Source organism: Pagrus pagrus (assembly GCF_965226575.1).
Source record: "Pagrus pagrus genome assembly, chromosome: 3".
NCBI lineage: Eukaryota > Metazoa > Chordata > Actinopteri > Spariformes > Sparidae > Pagrus > Pagrus pagrus.
Genome location: NC_140187.1, coordinates 12,863,219 through 12,878,725, shown reverse-complemented (window position 1 = coordinate 12,878,725; position 15,507 = coordinate 12,863,219). Strand labels below are relative to the sequence as shown.

General features: G+C 41.0%; 3 protein-coding genes across 4 annotated transcripts in view; 2 read left to right on the top strand and 1 right to left on the bottom strand.

Annotated features, from left to right (window-relative positions):
• The window catches only part of tespa1 (thymocyte expressed, positive selection associated 1), a 12,086-nt gene extending 8,590 nt beyond the window's left edge, over positions 1 to 3,496 (top strand). The window contains exons 11-13 of the mRNA XM_084348562.1: positions 1 to 1,080; positions 2,090 to 2,159; positions 2,724 to 3,496. The exon at positions 1 to 1,080 is cut by the window's left edge and continues 11 nt beyond it. Of these exons, the coding sequence (XP_084204688.1) occupies positions 1 to 1,080; positions 2,090 to 2,159; positions 2,724 to 2,806 (1,233 nt within the window). The 3' untranslated portion in view covers positions 2,807 to 3,496. The remainder of the gene's footprint in view (positions 1,081 to 2,089; positions 2,160 to 2,723) is intronic.
• A 633-nt stretch (positions 3,497 to 4,129) lies between these two features.
• Positions 4,130 to 10,263, bottom strand: tarbp2 (TAR (HIV) RNA binding protein 2). 2 transcript variants are annotated; one of them, XM_084347824.1, is made up of 7 exons: positions 10,051 to 10,263; positions 8,463 to 8,777; positions 8,220 to 8,289; positions 7,918 to 8,035; positions 7,614 to 7,741; positions 7,110 to 7,305; positions 4,130 to 6,119 (listed from the first exon to the last, which is right to left on the bottom strand). In XM_084347824.1, the coding sequence occupies exons 1-7, from the start codon at positions 10,101 to 10,103 to the stop codon at positions 5,962 to 5,964; spliced, it is 1,038 nt and encodes a 345-aa protein (XP_084203950.1). In that variant the 5' UTR covers positions 10,104 to 10,263; the 3' UTR covers positions 4,130 to 5,961. The 2 variants fall into 2 exon arrangements, with proteins under 2 accessions (XP_084203950.1, XP_084203951.1); XM_084347825.1 differs by having other exon boundaries at positions 7,918 to 8,032.
• A 135-nt stretch (positions 10,264 to 10,398) lies between these two features.
• The window catches only part of igsf8 (immunoglobulin superfamily, member 8), a 58,359-nt gene continuing 53,250 nt past the window's right edge, over positions 10,399 to 15,507 (top strand). Inside the window, exon 1 of the mRNA XM_084349106.1 lies at positions 10,399 to 10,487. The gene's annotated coding sequence lies outside the window, so the exon portion shown is untranslated. The remainder of the gene's footprint in view (positions 10,488 to 15,507) is intronic.

The following is a 15,507-nucleotide window of genomic DNA, read 5'->3' as shown; positions in this document are numbered from 1 at the left end:
CAGGTGCAGGTGCTCACAGCGATGGCCAACGCTTTCTACTCCCTCTACTCTCATGTGTCGCGCACTCCTCTACAGAAACTGGCCACGCCAGAGTTCACCTTCTCCTCGTCTCCCGTGGAGAGGATCGAACGCTTCAGGAGCACTGTCCGCAGCGAGCCACGGTCTCCTGTCGAGAGGCTGAAGGACACCGTCTCCAAGATGTGTCTCTACACGGGCTCTCCTCGCGGGTCCGACTCCACCTCTCCGCAGCCATCACCCAAAAAAAGGTCCAGCCTCCCCGATGTTGTGGATATAGTCCTGGAGAAAGTCAAGATCGGGGTGAGCAAGAAACTGGATTTGGGGGAATGTAGCAGGAGTAATTCAGATGTGGATGCGAGCCTCGTCATGGATGGTGATAAATCATGTGACAGCGGGAAAGAGGAGCAAACACAGCAGACTGTGGCGGACACAGAAACTCTTCCAAGTGGAGATAAAATCTGTGAGATGCAGGGCGACAAACAAACAGATAATGTCCATGCTGATGAAAAAGGCATCAGAGCGGCAGACCTCGACAGCGGGACTTACAGAACATCTCTGGCGTCGTCCTTGTCGGGAGAAACTGTGATAGAAAAAGATCATCAGCTTCCTTCATGTCAACCAGAGCTGGACTCAACTCAGAGCGACACAGAGACGGCACATCTGAAACCAGTTGTCAAGGTTACGTATGATCTAATCTGCCCGCAGATAGTCGAGAGCACACACCAGGCGCCTTTCAGCACACACTGTCCAAAAACAAACACTCCCATCTCCTCGGTGACAGAACGCATAGATAGATCACGTCCTGGATCGCAAGCTGCTGCCTCTGAGGCCTCACACACAGGTGCACCAGCATCACTTCCTGTCACCGAGTGCTACATCACTGTCACAAGCTCAGAGGGGGACGCACCAGATTCCAGTCCTGCCTCAACCGTCCCACCCATCCTGACGTGTGAGGAGCCACTTAACGAGGGGAAAAGCCAGTACCTGAACCCACTGACGCAACAGGGCCCGGGGCAGGTTTCCACTAACCTGCAACAGGTTAACTCCTTTGAGCTGGAGGAGGTACAGTAGTTACAACAGACCTGCACATGTACAGTATGTACGGAGAGAGAGGCTCAGCAATGGTGGAAAAAGAGATATTGCAAAATTGCTACACATAATATATTTGTCGTATTTAACTTGTGTGGCTCCCTTTTGAATAAATCACATTTATTTATTTTAAAGGAAATCCGCCTCGTGTTGTGTCACACTGTAGTGCCTGATGTTCACCCCAAAATCAAAACACATATTTTTCTTCATACCTGTAGTGCTGTTTATCCATCCAGGCTGGTTTGGAGTGAGTTTTGGAGATATCACCGTAGAGATGTCTGCCAGATGGCACTAGGCAAAAAATCCCCCCCCAAAAAAATCCAGAAATCATGACTCAGTTACTCAAGATAATCCACAGACCTTGTTGTGAGCAGTTTCACGTAGGAACTATTTTCTCTCTACCAAACTACATCCGCAAAACCAGATCACAGTCGGAATGACGCATGAGAGGATGAAGACATTAATTGTGTCCTCGGTTGAGCTGTAACGTTAGCTAGACTACTTAGCTTAGTTGGCTAGCCTCCTGCCCATTATGTTTGAAAGAAGGCAGGCATCTCTGTGGTTACACTAGATGAATGGATACAAATATGTGTCATTGAGTTTGTGGGTGAACCATCAACTGCCAAGATTTTTCTTTTAGACATTTTTTTCCCTTGGCTTTTATGCTGAATAGGTTGCTCTCAGAATCATTTTGAGTCATCATTTGTCATACAGGCAAACCATTCTCACAAAACCAGTACACAGAATGGATTTAGGTCAGGCTGTTATTTATCAGATGGATTAGACTGCTCATTTTTTATTCCATCACTAAATGGGTTTCAATAGTGTAGTTTAGATTATTACACAGCATCCAGTGCACAGTGTGACGTTTATAATGAAACAATACATTGCTCAGCCTTAATGATGTATATTTTCTATTTCCTATTTATACAAGATGCAAAACAGACATACAGTAAATAATATAATTCTCATGTCTCCACAGGTGCATAGTGCAGGAGAGGAAGATTTTGGACAAACAGCCTCCCCGTATCCCAAAGCACATCAATACAAAGGTGTAGTATATTTATGTTTTATTTGTGTTTGACATTTCTTGTATGAAGGCAGGTCACAGGCAGCAGTTACAGCTGTTGCTCTGCTACACTGCACCCATGTCCTACAGGAACATGACAATTGTTTGTGTGGTCACCAAATTGCTGACCCCGTTCACAACAAAAACAGCATTCAGCCGGTTCAAACGGCTCGAAATGTGAGAAGAAAAAGGGCGTCGCCAGCTGCTGCCACCAGAACACTTCCCCTCAGCGTTTACACAAGAATATTTATAGAAATGCACCAACTCATTTTTGTTTTAAAAAAAAAATCTTGCTAAACTTGGTTATGTTACTCTGGGCCCACTGTACACTAGTTCTTGTACTTAGGTCAGACATGACATGAGGATTTGAATAGATTTTGAATAAAAGGATGAAAAAGGACGTGAATGTGTGAGCACGTGTATACGGGTCATTGAGCAGGTGTACTATACATGCCTTTGTATGTCTATTCAGGTCAGACCGCAGCTGCAGTTGTGCTGTGGTATACAGTGCATGGAGTTTTCTGACTGTGTTTGTGCCCTTGTGTAGGTGAAGTTGTCCGCGACGACAGCATGCAGTCAGACAGCAGCGGCTACGCGGACGAAGAAGTCAGCCTCACACACAGCAGATGACAGAAAAGATAGAGCTTCATGTCAATAATATTTTCTCACTTGTGGAAGTTTTCCTGCACTGAAGATTTGAGTTTCTATAACCAAGTATGTGGAAAATGCATCCAAGCAAGGACCTTGACTGAAATCTCATGGTACTGTAAGAGACTGGGTAACTTTCAAAGGCGACGCTAGCTTTTGTTTCCAGATATGAAGTGTTTCTGCCGAGAGCTCATACTGAAAATATAATATTGTAAATAATTGCACATAAAATATTCTTCTAGGTCTTGATGAAATATTGTGTGGACTATATGTTATTATGCCTCTGCAAGGCATTTTATTTATTTCATTCTTGTAAACTTTAACAGAGGAGCAATAGGAAGCTTCTTGACTTGAAACATCACAAACCAGGACAGGAAGGCTCTACAGCGGCTGGTTTAAACCGCCCAGAGCATCACTGATACCCATCTACAGAGGTGAAGTGGGATGTCTGCACAGAGCCAAAAGATAGTAAAAGCATAAGTATCCGCTTCCGTACCACCAGACTATGGAGCAGCTTCATTCCCCACACTCTTCAAATTATTATCAACACTCTCAATTATATAAACTATTTTTTTTTCTGTGTGAATGTAACGCAAAATAACTCAAACATAGTTTTGTTTTTTTAAACCCCAGTGTGGTAAAAATGATAAATAAATTTACCATGAACCTTTATTTTCGGGTTGTCCATCCGTCCCATTCTTGTTAATGTGATGTCTCAGAAACACATTGATGTCCACTCGGACTCGAGCAAGAACTGATGAGGAGTATGACAAAATCTTACACAAATGTCTTATATAAAATGTCATCATTTTATTCTATACAAAGGGTTAAAGGTCAACTTAACTGTGCCATCAAAACATTCTGCAAAAAATGTGTCGGCCACAGCTCAGGAGCAGCAAGTTGACTGGTGCGCGTACAACCGCAAGGTAGTAACTCTAGTAAATGGTAATTCAGTCTTGGGGTTAGGGGATGTGGCCTAATATCACAATACAAGAAATACATTTTAAAATCTTCTCAAAATAATTTAATAAAAGGTTGAAAAAATATTGTAGGGATGACTACTGGTACTTTACCGACATATAATCATCAGTAATGTGGATATAATGACTAAGTGTGTACAACCAACTACTAGAACAAGTAAAACACTCTAATGCAGCCTTTAAAACCAGGAAAAGAAAACACTTAAACCACATCAGGATACAATGATATTCAAAATCTCTCATATCATAATAATGCCATAATATCAATACATTCCTCGGCTCTACTCAATCAGGAATTAGAGTAAGTTACAACAACAGTTGGCAATAAAGTTTACAAAAATTCTTTATTGGAAACAAAGTCAATTTCACGTGGAGCTCAGATTGTAGTTCATTGTTTTTCTAAAACTGGGCGACATTTTCTACCATCACAACAAAGAAGTCTGAAATGTACAGATGTCAGCATTGATGACATTGGTCTCAGCACCTAAAATTCACTAAAAACCAGCAGTTGAGTTCCTTCGTTCAACAATCACACAAACAGTATGCAGATCTGCCTTTTTCAGAGAATGAGGTTACATTTAACACACTGTACTGCAGTGAGTAGACGTACAGAAACTTGGTCAGCCCGCATTGTGCAAAGGACATTATCTTTTCAAGTAGTGCAAACTGTTTACGATCTATACTTATTTCAGATGAGTGCAAGGCAGTGTATCAACATATATGCAAATACAGTAAGGTAGATGGTAGTGAGTGTGTACACCAAGGTACAACAGAATATAATCTTGATCATCAATATCGTTACAGAAAACAAAGACACATTACAGAAAAAAAAAAAATTACAGGGGTTTAGATGATGATAATATAGGGAATTAAGAGCACAAAATTTGAAAGTCAAGGGTAAGTAGTAACATTTTTTATGATTTTAACGAGGACAAGGCTTCAGAAGACTCGCATTGCTTTGTCCTCTTTCACCCCTTTTCTTTGTTTTGAACTGGAATGGATTCATTGATCTTCCCATGCAAAGACTGTGTGCTCAAAGAAGAGTAATAGAAAACAAAAAAAAAATGGCACTTCATAACACTTTACACTGTTTTTCCAAATTCAGGATTAAATGGCACCAATAAGTCGATTTTTCGCTGAACTGTAAGGTTGTATTGTTTAAATTATCCTCACGTTCAATACTCTCTTAATGTCTGTAAATGTAAAAACATGATTGTGAGGGAGTTTCTAAAATGCTCCGAAAAAGACCAACATCAGCCTGACTTTTGCAAGAAAATCTTTAAAGGGGCGATGTTGCAAACGTCACAGGACAATTCACATCGTTTGCAGGAAGCTGAATCGACCGATCTTTATCTCATTTCTAATTTGGGAACGAGTGAAGAGTATCGTGACTTATTTGACATGACGTGAGTTTCAACCGACGGTAGACTTGAATGATTTTAAAACAACAGGGGAAATGTCCAAATTTCAAATCTCGAAGGTCAAACATTAAAAACATCAGAGAGGAACAGTCTGAGATTTCAGGTTTCAAATGAATACAAAACAGAAGCCACATTTTCAATACTCACACAAGCTCATGTGAAAACAGGACAGTCTTTAAAATAGTTTTCCTCTGATATCGAATCAGCAGAGTCCTTTTCTCTCCATGTTTCGGCACATGGCAATTTTTTTGTCTTTCGTTCATCCGTGTGAACGGGGATTAAACGAAGCACCGATAATTGGCAATTTCACAGTCCAATTTCTACAAACCCCTTTGATCAGAATTTGTCTGCAGTTATTTGGGATCTCACTGCCAGAACAACATTCACGATTTCACAATATTAAACTTTAGTTTTCTGGGTGTCCATGTATGGATGCCGAGCAAACAAAAACTGAACAAAAAAAGCATTAAAAAAAGAATAACTGGTGACAAATGATGTCAATGAGAGGGGGTGCATGAGTTTTTGGGCAACTAAATCTTCATTGGCTACAAAAAGGATCCGACCAAAAAAAAAAAGCTCCTGGGGTTCATTTGGGGACAGAAAAAGTCTCTATTTCCAAATCTGAGGTAATTCATGTTATTTGAACTCATCACAAAAGTGCCTCCTTCGTTCGAAGTGGATATCCATCCCGCCGTTGAGTTGTGGCAAGTTTGAGTCTGTGAGGAAGTAGATGACGTCACTTCCCTCCAGCCATAATTTTGAGGTACTGCAGTGCATTGTGGGCTGCATTGGCTCGAGCGGCGTCTATGCTCGGAGCAAAGCCGTGGCACACTGTGATCGGCTGCGTGGACAGCTCTACTAGACACTGGCAAAGGCCGCTTAGACTGCGCTCATCTGAAAAACAATAAAAAAGAGGAACGTTAAAAAAGAAAGTTTCTGTTTGCTTCAGCAGCTGAATTCAGCGAGATTTTGACTGTAAAATATCTTTTTTTCTTTTTTTCAAGCATTGCAGGTAAGTATAAATGGAGGAGTATGTTGTCCTGTGCTGAGGTAGGTTTTATGTAGGAATATGGTTACTTGAGTGTGATTAATCTACATTTTGCCAACACATAAATTCCAGTATAAACTCAAAAAGACAGTATTAGATTCAGTGGTAGGTTCAAAGATTTTTAACATCAGAAATGTGAACTTTTACGTGAATTATTTTAATAAAAAGGAATTAAAAGATGGAAAAAAATTCAAACTTGTTAAATTGAGTTCTGCCGACACTGTTAATGTATGTACATTAAGTACTATGCAATCAAGTATGTGGTTGCAGCTACAGACTATTATCATATAAATTAATACAATCGTTATTGTATCACTAATATGTCTACAAATATTTTATTACTATATCAATACAACAAATAACATTTGTTTTTAATAATCCCTGTTTATGAGTCATATGAACACAATTTTTTATAATCTTAAACTTGCTTGATGATTGCTACTCAATAAATTCCAGCTCAAATAACAAATAAATATCAATCATTTAGCTAGTAAATTCAGCACTAAATTAGTCACATTCTTATCTGTGTAGGGCTGCCCACATATAAAATGGATCATCGTGACAACATACAGCTGCATGCTACTTCATCCTCCATATCTGATGACACTAATACAAACCACACAGCACGGCATTTGATGGTGGTGTGCTGCTATCAACAAGCACTCGTGACGCTGTGACATTCTTAGCTTGAGCAGATGATGTAAACCAGATGTGAAAGCAGTAAGAGGCATCAAACAAAAGCCTGCATCCTTATGAAGTTTATCACATGCTAGTATAAGCTGAACTCATTCACTATATACATTTTTGTGTTAAACTGCTGCTGTTTGTAAACCCACCTAGATCCAGGTAACTGACGTCAAAGCGCTGCTCCACAGACAGGTCGTTCAGCAAAGAGCAGAAGTTGGAGTCGGAGGGCATTCCCAGAGGGTGGGTGCGGAGCTGGAGGATCTTCTCTCCAGCAGAGTTACGCAGAGAGTCCCACGTGCAGCTGAAGCCTTTACTTTTTCCCGACTCGGCTCTGTTCCCCATGTGCTGTGTGTGCAGTGGAGATTAAGTTCATTAAATAAACCCCCGTTATTATCTGCCAGCAAGATTTAAGAGCAAGACAAGGGGTAATAGGGTGGCAGTTGTATAACTTCTGGCATTCTGCATAACATGAAGGACAAACAACTGAAGATGGCCGACATGATGAAGCACCAATACAAACACAATATTTGTATGAGGTTAAGGACACATGTTATGCAGTGTTGTGCACTCTTTCCCGTAATGTGTGGAATAATTCAACACGCAGCGTCTTTGTAGACCGATGCACGGTTAAAAGTTTTATCTGTGTTTCTCACCATGGTGAAAGTGTCATCTTCTGTGTCAGCGTCGTTGCTGGTCCTCAGGTCGACTGGGACGTCGTGAATACGCGATAACATCTTAGCTGCTGCATTCCTCTTGGCTAGCTTCTTGGAGGTTCCACTTCCTGGAGAGAAACAGCGGATTGAGTTATGTTGCACAAAAAAAAGTCCCCTAATTGATGACAAGTCTCTTTGATATCTGCTCAGATTGAACTAGCCTAATCTCTCCTTTGTTGAATGGGTCGATATATTATGCATATTTTCTGCACAATGTCCAAAAATCAAGCATATTGCATTTTACCGATTTCAACAAATCTCTCGACTCTGCAGGTCATGGTGAACTCTTTGCGGTGTGCTGGACCAGACTCCTGGGTGACAGTGTACTCTGGCAAACGCCATCCTTTCTGCACCACCAACTCCTGGCAAAGAAGTATACAAACAAATACTTTTAAAAGCAAAGGACATGCAACTATAAACTGTACAGATGTTGCTAATAACACAAAACTTTGAAGGACTGACTAAACAGTGACATAATCTATTAGTAGACAAGACAAAATAAATAAAACCTTAAACTGCAGTAGTTATCTTTGTTTAGTAAATCACCTGCAGCGCTCCAACAGGGTTACATTCAGACTGCTGAGAACTGCCTGAGGTCTTCATCTCTGACTGGGAGCTGTGCAGAAGATGAGATTAAGCAAACACAGAAGAGGAAGTAATGAAACCACACAGATCTATATCTCAAATTTGTCAGATGCTTTGACATGCTACCATTAGCTGATGCCAGCCAAAATCATTTCAAGTTGAGAGCCAGTGTAAAGAAATGAAAATGCTTAGTAGGAAACTGACCTGTCTCCATCAGTAGACCCGTCAACCCCAATAAAACCGTCCACTCCAACACCAACTCCAGCGGGACCTCCAAGGCCTCCCTTGAGCATCTTCAGAGCAGCCTCGGCTGCTTTGTGCTTGGCTGCCTTCTTGCTAGGCCCTTGGCCGGTGCAGCTGATCTCTCCGACGGAGACGCGGAACGTGAAGTTGGGCTGGTGGGCCTGTCCCTCGGCCTTCAGCAGGTCGTACACTGGGGTCTTGCCTATCCGCGTTCCATACTCCTGCAGCAGACTGATCGGCGTCTTTCCGGGATTCACAGCCAGCATTTGCTCAATACTAAAGAAAGAAAAGCCTGGCATGAGAAGGGCCGCTGAGCAACTGTTGACAAAGAGCTTTCGAAAATTGTGTTATTCAAACTGATCAAATGTGTTCTCTTCCTTTTTCCTTCTATGACAAGCTTTTTTTAACATTCTCCATCTTGAATACTATCCTTACTTGGTGTACCAAGGCTAGCCTGATTAAAGGGCTGCTTCACCCAAAGTACAAAACGTTGCGATATCCTTGCCACCATCCCAATAGAAAACAATTCAGTTTCCAGTTGCATTACCAGTCCGCACAACCGTCAAATCAAATTCTAAAAACTCAACAGCAATGTTCAGCTCGCTCAAATCTATTAAACTCAGTGTGAAAGTAAACATACAATTCCCTTTACTTCCTTTATTCTGACTGATCTTATACAAATTCAAACCAATTGATTGAATCAAATATGATTCTTTGATTCATACAAAAAGTATACAAGAAACTATGAAAAGAAAACAACCCTTTTACTTAAAAATGGTAATTAAAACTATGCAAGACCGGAGGATGCCATGTTACAAGTATGTTCTCCATGGCAGCACATAGACTAGTTGCCAATTATTTTGTACATCTGGCTAGAACTAATGCAGTCGGGCCTAATACAACAGTCCTGCGATAAATCCTAGGTTATAATGTTCAGTTTTAGCTGAATCTGTTTTAGCAAGGCGTTGAACTGTATGGTCATTTTTGGAGGACGTAGTTTGTGGTGCTTCTGATTAGTATACTGACAGGTGTTTCTATCACTTAGTCCACCTCATGAGGGTGGACAAAGTAATAGAAACACTTCCCTGCATTAGCTGTTTCTAATAAACTCAAATCAGAACAGCTTTCAGGTTGAAGTTTGAGCATATACTCTACAGGAACAGTGTACACTACTTACAGTGTTATTAAAGTACCATATTAATGAAGTTTACGTCCCTATGTACAAAAAGCACATCTGTAAATTATAAATAAACGGAAAAAATAAAAGGGAAAAGTATTGAATTGATTCAAGTGATAACCAAAGAGGGTCATACATGCCTAGATGGAAGTTTAATGACAGTAAAGTAAGGTTGACAACTGTATCTTCTGGTCACACAGAAGCTATTTGAGTAAAGTTTATATAAAACAAATGTCAATGTGTTAGACAGAATTCAAACCAGTAGTTTTGCTGGGGCGAATACTCAATAAAATCTCTAAAACAAAAGGATTTTATTATCTGGCACCCTGCTAGCCACTGTGCTATGCTAGCTTAGCTTCCGTGCAGCTTCACCTGGAGCACCCGGAGTTTCTCTTCCAGCTGTCCGATGCTGTCTCGTCGTTCATTCCCTATTTCACGCAGACAGAGCCGATCGGTTTCGGATGGTTAATCCCCCCACCACAACAGACACTTGCTTTCATTTGACGGTATTTTCGCTGACAGATATTGAGGCGGCGACATGTGAAGAGCAAACGAAGCCCCCTTTTCGCTCCTACAGAACACAGCCAGCCAAGTCCTTTCGGAGCACAGTTATGACGTAGGACGTTTCCCCCGCGAAACTCGAATTCTCATTGGTCCGTAGACGCTTCGGGTTAGTTCGTTTAATACACCGGAAAACACCGAAGTGAGGAGTCTGACGCACAGCTTGACGCATGGACCGTTAATGAGGTAACGTTCAGGTGTTTGTGTGCAGCGACCACACGGAAGATGTTTCATCACAACAGAGACAGGTGAATAACCACTTAGTTAAAACAAAAAGGTCGAATAAAAAACTGTTATTGTCCTAATGTGAAAAATATTTCACCGAAACTAGAAGTTGGCCATTTAAAGTTAAGCATAAAGTAACGTTAGAACGAAGTAAAGATATCTTGCCGTACAGCTAGCTAGCTAGTACATAAAATGAACTCAGAGTAAATACAGAACTAAAAGGAAGATGTCTTACATTTTAAAATGATCAACTCTAGTGTTGGAATTTGTATTAAAAACAAAATAAACGTACTTTTTGAGTAGCTAAGAGAGAGCCGATATCACGCCCCTTCCGGTGGAGCCTATTTCAGAAAACCCTCCTATGGTAGTTAATGAAGACACATAATCCTGTTTGAATTGTGTCATGAACTACACATATGATGTTTGCCAATTTTAAAGATAATTTTTCAAGTCAAGAAAGTCACAGTTGGTCGTAAATAAAGTAAAATATCATCTAGTTTTGTGTTAACTACATCTCCTAGCTCAATATATGTCACCAACACCAACATGGCCGCCAACTCGGCACAGAAAAAGAGCTAAAAAAGGTGAAAATCACAGTAAAACTCGTCAAATTGACAACTGCTCTTATGTAAAAGGAGAGATCGTAAAATAACGTCTTACCAAATCATTCGGGATGTCAGGGCTGTCGGAGACTTGGATTATGTTGGACGAGGTGTATGGAGCCATTTTATAATTTTTTTCCCCCATGTTTTATAACAAGTCCCCATCTACTTCATTAGTTTACAAGAATACTGCAACATTGTTTTGCTGTGAAACTCCAGAAATGTTTTGTGGTCTACAAAACTTCATCTGGCTTTCCACTGGCATGAGGGTGACTGAATTTTAATTTTTGAGTGAACTTATCCTTTAAGTAACAGTTAGCACAGTACAGACTGTACTTGATTAGATGATTTTTTTTTTTTTTTTGCTCGACAACTGTTATTACTTTCTGGCTCACTGTGCAACAATTTGTCATGACTAAAAGTAACCAGAAGAGGGCGACAGTCAGTCACTAATCTGCCCGTCTGACAAGCCTCTCTGTCAGGGCCTTATTAGTACTTTAAGGCCTTGGGTTGCCTGGCACCTGTCATCACCATGACCAACACGGAAACACAGGAAACTTCACTAGTTTGATAAACTGACCTAAAGCTAAAAATTAGGGTTTGGACCCAGAATAACTGTGTAACAGACGTTGCTACAGCAAACTTTATGTATACAGCACCTTTTAAAACAAAGGTACAAGGTGCTCTAATTTCAGCACTATTGAATAAAGCCAATTAAAAGTACAAAAATATAAAGATTTAGGACTAATTAACAGTCAATTATATATCAAAATACCACATAATATGAACTAAGCATATTAAGAATGTGTTGTAAAGACAGCATGCCTATCTAGCCAACATGGCATGACCACTCTTTACCCTTTTAGTATGTGTGTGTGAAGAGGTGGAGGAATGTTTCATTTATTTATAGTCCACGCCAGCAAAAAGTGATGCTATTGCAATTAATTACTGACTACGACTTCGAGCCGACAGACCTAATTTTGGTGGAGTTTCTTTGCTTAGTTTGGATCTCCTTTGCCTCGTTGAATACCCAGAGGAGTCATGCAGACCCTTAAAATCCGTCGGACCCACAAGTTCAGAACCTCCTGCCCAACTAATGTAGCAGCACTTCCATAAAATATTTCAGTACATTTTCCACCTTTCCATCATATCCTTTATTTCTGCGGCTCGACGATTAATCCCACGATGGCTTGCTCGTAAACCCACGCTGGCCACCGTTGAAATAGAGCTTGGACTGTGATGGCTTCATTCACTGGCATCAGTGTGTCAGTGTGGATAAGCACATTTTGCCAAGTGCAACACAAAATGAACCGGCCATGACAATGAGTAAAGTTGTCTCCCATTTGAACTCCCAAACCTACAATCAAAGCACCATGATTTATCTGTGACCAGAGTACACCCCTCCTACTCATTATTCATACTTTCAGCGTTAATTTGCTTTGTTAGCCGGGCCTTCATTTGCCAGTCGTAAGCCCTAATTTATTGACCTATAACGTGATAATGTAAGTGTTTTTATTGAGCTTGTGGTTAAATCACTGACTGAATGACATCAGAAATGAATTCCGTCTTCTCAGTAACAGTACATCCAAAATGCATGCACACACAAACACACTTTCCTTTTCCCTGTCTTGGCCCGTTGCGTTAGTGTGTGTGGTTCTTTGCTTGCCAAAATCATCAGTAGATATCTTCAAGCATGGAGCAGTATGAATGCTCTTTTTCCCCCCCTTCCACAATATGATGTGTTTCCTTTTTTGTGTGTGTTTTGATCCCTCTCTTGCGGCCAAGCTGTGCTGTGGTGAGGCGCGGGTTCGAGTGGCGCTCCTGTGTTATTTTTGGCAGCAGCAGTGGTTGGTGGCTGTTGAGGAGAGAGGAGACAGAAGGGGGGATAGCATGAAGCCCAGAAACCAGAGGCTGTTTAAGGGATTTCTGTCTGAAGGAATTGCTTTGTAACGATCAGAGACTCATTATAGATGTGTGTGCACTCATGCATGAATACACACACACACACACACACGCAGACGCAGAAAAAGGCTGGCATGCACATTCGTTCGTTTAACACTTCACAAACACCTCATATACATGTTCTCATTCACAGACCACACACTCTGAGTTTCTAAATTGCTCAACATGTGAATGTTTTTTTTTATAGAATCCATGTATGATGGAGCTGACATTTAAATCTACAAGCGAATTTAGCTATATTGGCTTTATTTATTTTTCTGCTACTCTGTTCCTGTCACATGGGAACTATTTCTTGTTTGTCAACCACTTTGGTGACGCTCTCTCTCCTCTGTGGGAGTCAGTCTGAGACATGCCGCCTGCTCAGGCAACATGCAGTGTCAGACATTCACGCTCCTCCCTCCATGCTTCTGAAAACACCATTTGAAAAAGATTTTCTCCAACTCTATTCTTGGCCACAGATCAAGAGAACGTTATTACTCTACTTTATTTATTTATATATTGTGGTGGTAGTGTGTGTGAATGTATGCGTGCGTGTGAGTGTGTGTGTGAGTGATATGTAATTGTGTATGTATGTGTGTTAACCCACAAAGATATTTCAATTTCTTCAGAATATTAAATAAACATGCAGCAGCAGCAGCAGCTTCAGTGAAGCGCTGCCTGCCAGTGGGTTTTGGGTTGGATGGGTGGCGGTGCTGGTGGTGAAGGGGGGAGAGGGGGTTTGTGGCCGTGGCTCTCGGGGGGTGAGGCAGCTCATGGTCAGGGCCCCCGCCGGACACACTGGCGCCTCGCGCTGGAGGACTTCTGAACCACCACACTCCTCCACCAAAACCCTGCCAACCCTGGCTCCCTGCTCCCGCTTCCAACCCAAATCACTCAGCTCTCTTTCTGCATTTGACTCCCTCTCTCTCTCTCTCTCTCTCTCTCTCTCTCTCTCTCTCTCTCTCTCTCTCTCTGTCTTACTGTCTCTCTCTTCTCCCTCCTTCCTCCATGACTCTTTTTCCTTCTTCAGTTTCCTCATTCAGTTGATCCAAATCCAGATTAATTTGCTATTTGGCCGCCTTCTCATTTCTCACTTACCACTGTACTTTTAGTGGCAGGTCTCTCTCATTGTGTTTTCTCTACCTTTCCTCCTGAGGATTTTGTGTTTTTTTTTACACATCCACCATTCCTTCTCTTCTCTTCGCTGTCTCTCTCAAATCCCTTCACTTAAAATGTTCCAAGGAAGTATTTAGTGGCTTGAACCTTAAAAAAAAAAAAAGCAAACAAGAATGGTTTGGGCTGTGTGTCAGTCAGAATACCATCAAGATAGTAAGCATTTTCAAAAGGAAAGAACAGTTTATGGGCGCGCTAGATATTTGTAAGCGTATTAGGTTCTAATTCGTTTTTCCAACTATCACCATGAGATGTAGGGATATTCCAAAATAAAGTAAACCGTGCCAGCTTTACTGTGTGTGCTACCCTTAAACCTAAAATCTGAATGGAAAATGAACAGTTTGTCTTGATAAGTAAATGAACATTAATGTTACATAATGAGAAATACTTCTGATCGCTGATAAAGAGTCAAAGAATGCACTTTAGTCATGCGTTATGGGCAAATGTGGTTATTCAAAAGGCTCCTAACTTCACCTACTGCTGCGTATAATTGAATTATGGTTGTCAAACATCCTAAGTTGAGTGGATATGTCTTTACGTGTCACACATGCAATTTTCTTAACTTAATTTTCCCCTGGAAGCAATTTGTCATCCGGAGGCCATTAAATGGGAAGCATATTATCTTTTTAAAGGGGCACAGAGTCACCCACAACCCTCCCACAGTTCCTATAAACAAAATGGCCTCATTTAGTGCCGCATTTGGTACATTGGGCAGCAACGGAGGACTCCCTTTAAACTTTAAAGGCAGTTCAAGGCTAGAGAAGGCTGTGGCATTGTATGGTTAGAGTTGGAAATATGCACAGCGCTCCGAGTTTGATGATGCAAAGCACACAGACTGCTGTTTGTTTTGTCAAAAATGAGAGGGTGGTCTAACCTCCATCACTAATGTGATGATGATTCACTGAGGAGAGATAGGAAGTAGTGCTGCAAGATACAACAGTGTTGCATCAGCTGTACTCTGAGGCTTGTTGCCACAATGTGTGCTGAGTTTACGGCATAAATTAAGAAACACACTTAAAGGAACTATATGTGGGATCTTTGGTTGCTGGTGCTATCTTTCTCCAGAATTACTTATGCCCAATAACATCCCGAACACAGCAAAAAAATAATTAAAAAAAAATTCTAGTGCGTCATAAGTGATGATTGAGAGGGATTATTTTTGTACAAGTCTAGGTCTAAATTGTTTTTTAGGAAAATCCTGAACAGAGACACATCTATTGTACTTCTTGGTAATGTGCTGTTGGTATTCCTTAAGAATGTAAATGAAGGCTCACACCTCTTTGAACATACAGTGAGCGAGCAGATAGTGCTGTTAAGTGCAAAAAAT

Bases quoted from the DNA above. Each gene is read 5' to 3' on its own strand.
- tarbp2 (XM_084347824.1), bottom strand. From the start codon at position 10,103: ATGAACGACGAGACAGCATCGGACAGCTGGAAGAGAAACTCCGGGTGC. The intron at 8,290-8,462 runs GTCAGTTTCCTA...TCTTCTGCACAG, and splicing joins GGGTCTACTGATGGAGACAG to CTCCCAGTCAGAGATGAAGA. The intron at 7,742-7,917 runs GTAAAATGCAAT...GTTTCTCTCCAG, and splicing joins CGAGAGATTTGTTGAAATCG to GAAGTGGAACCTCCAAGAAG.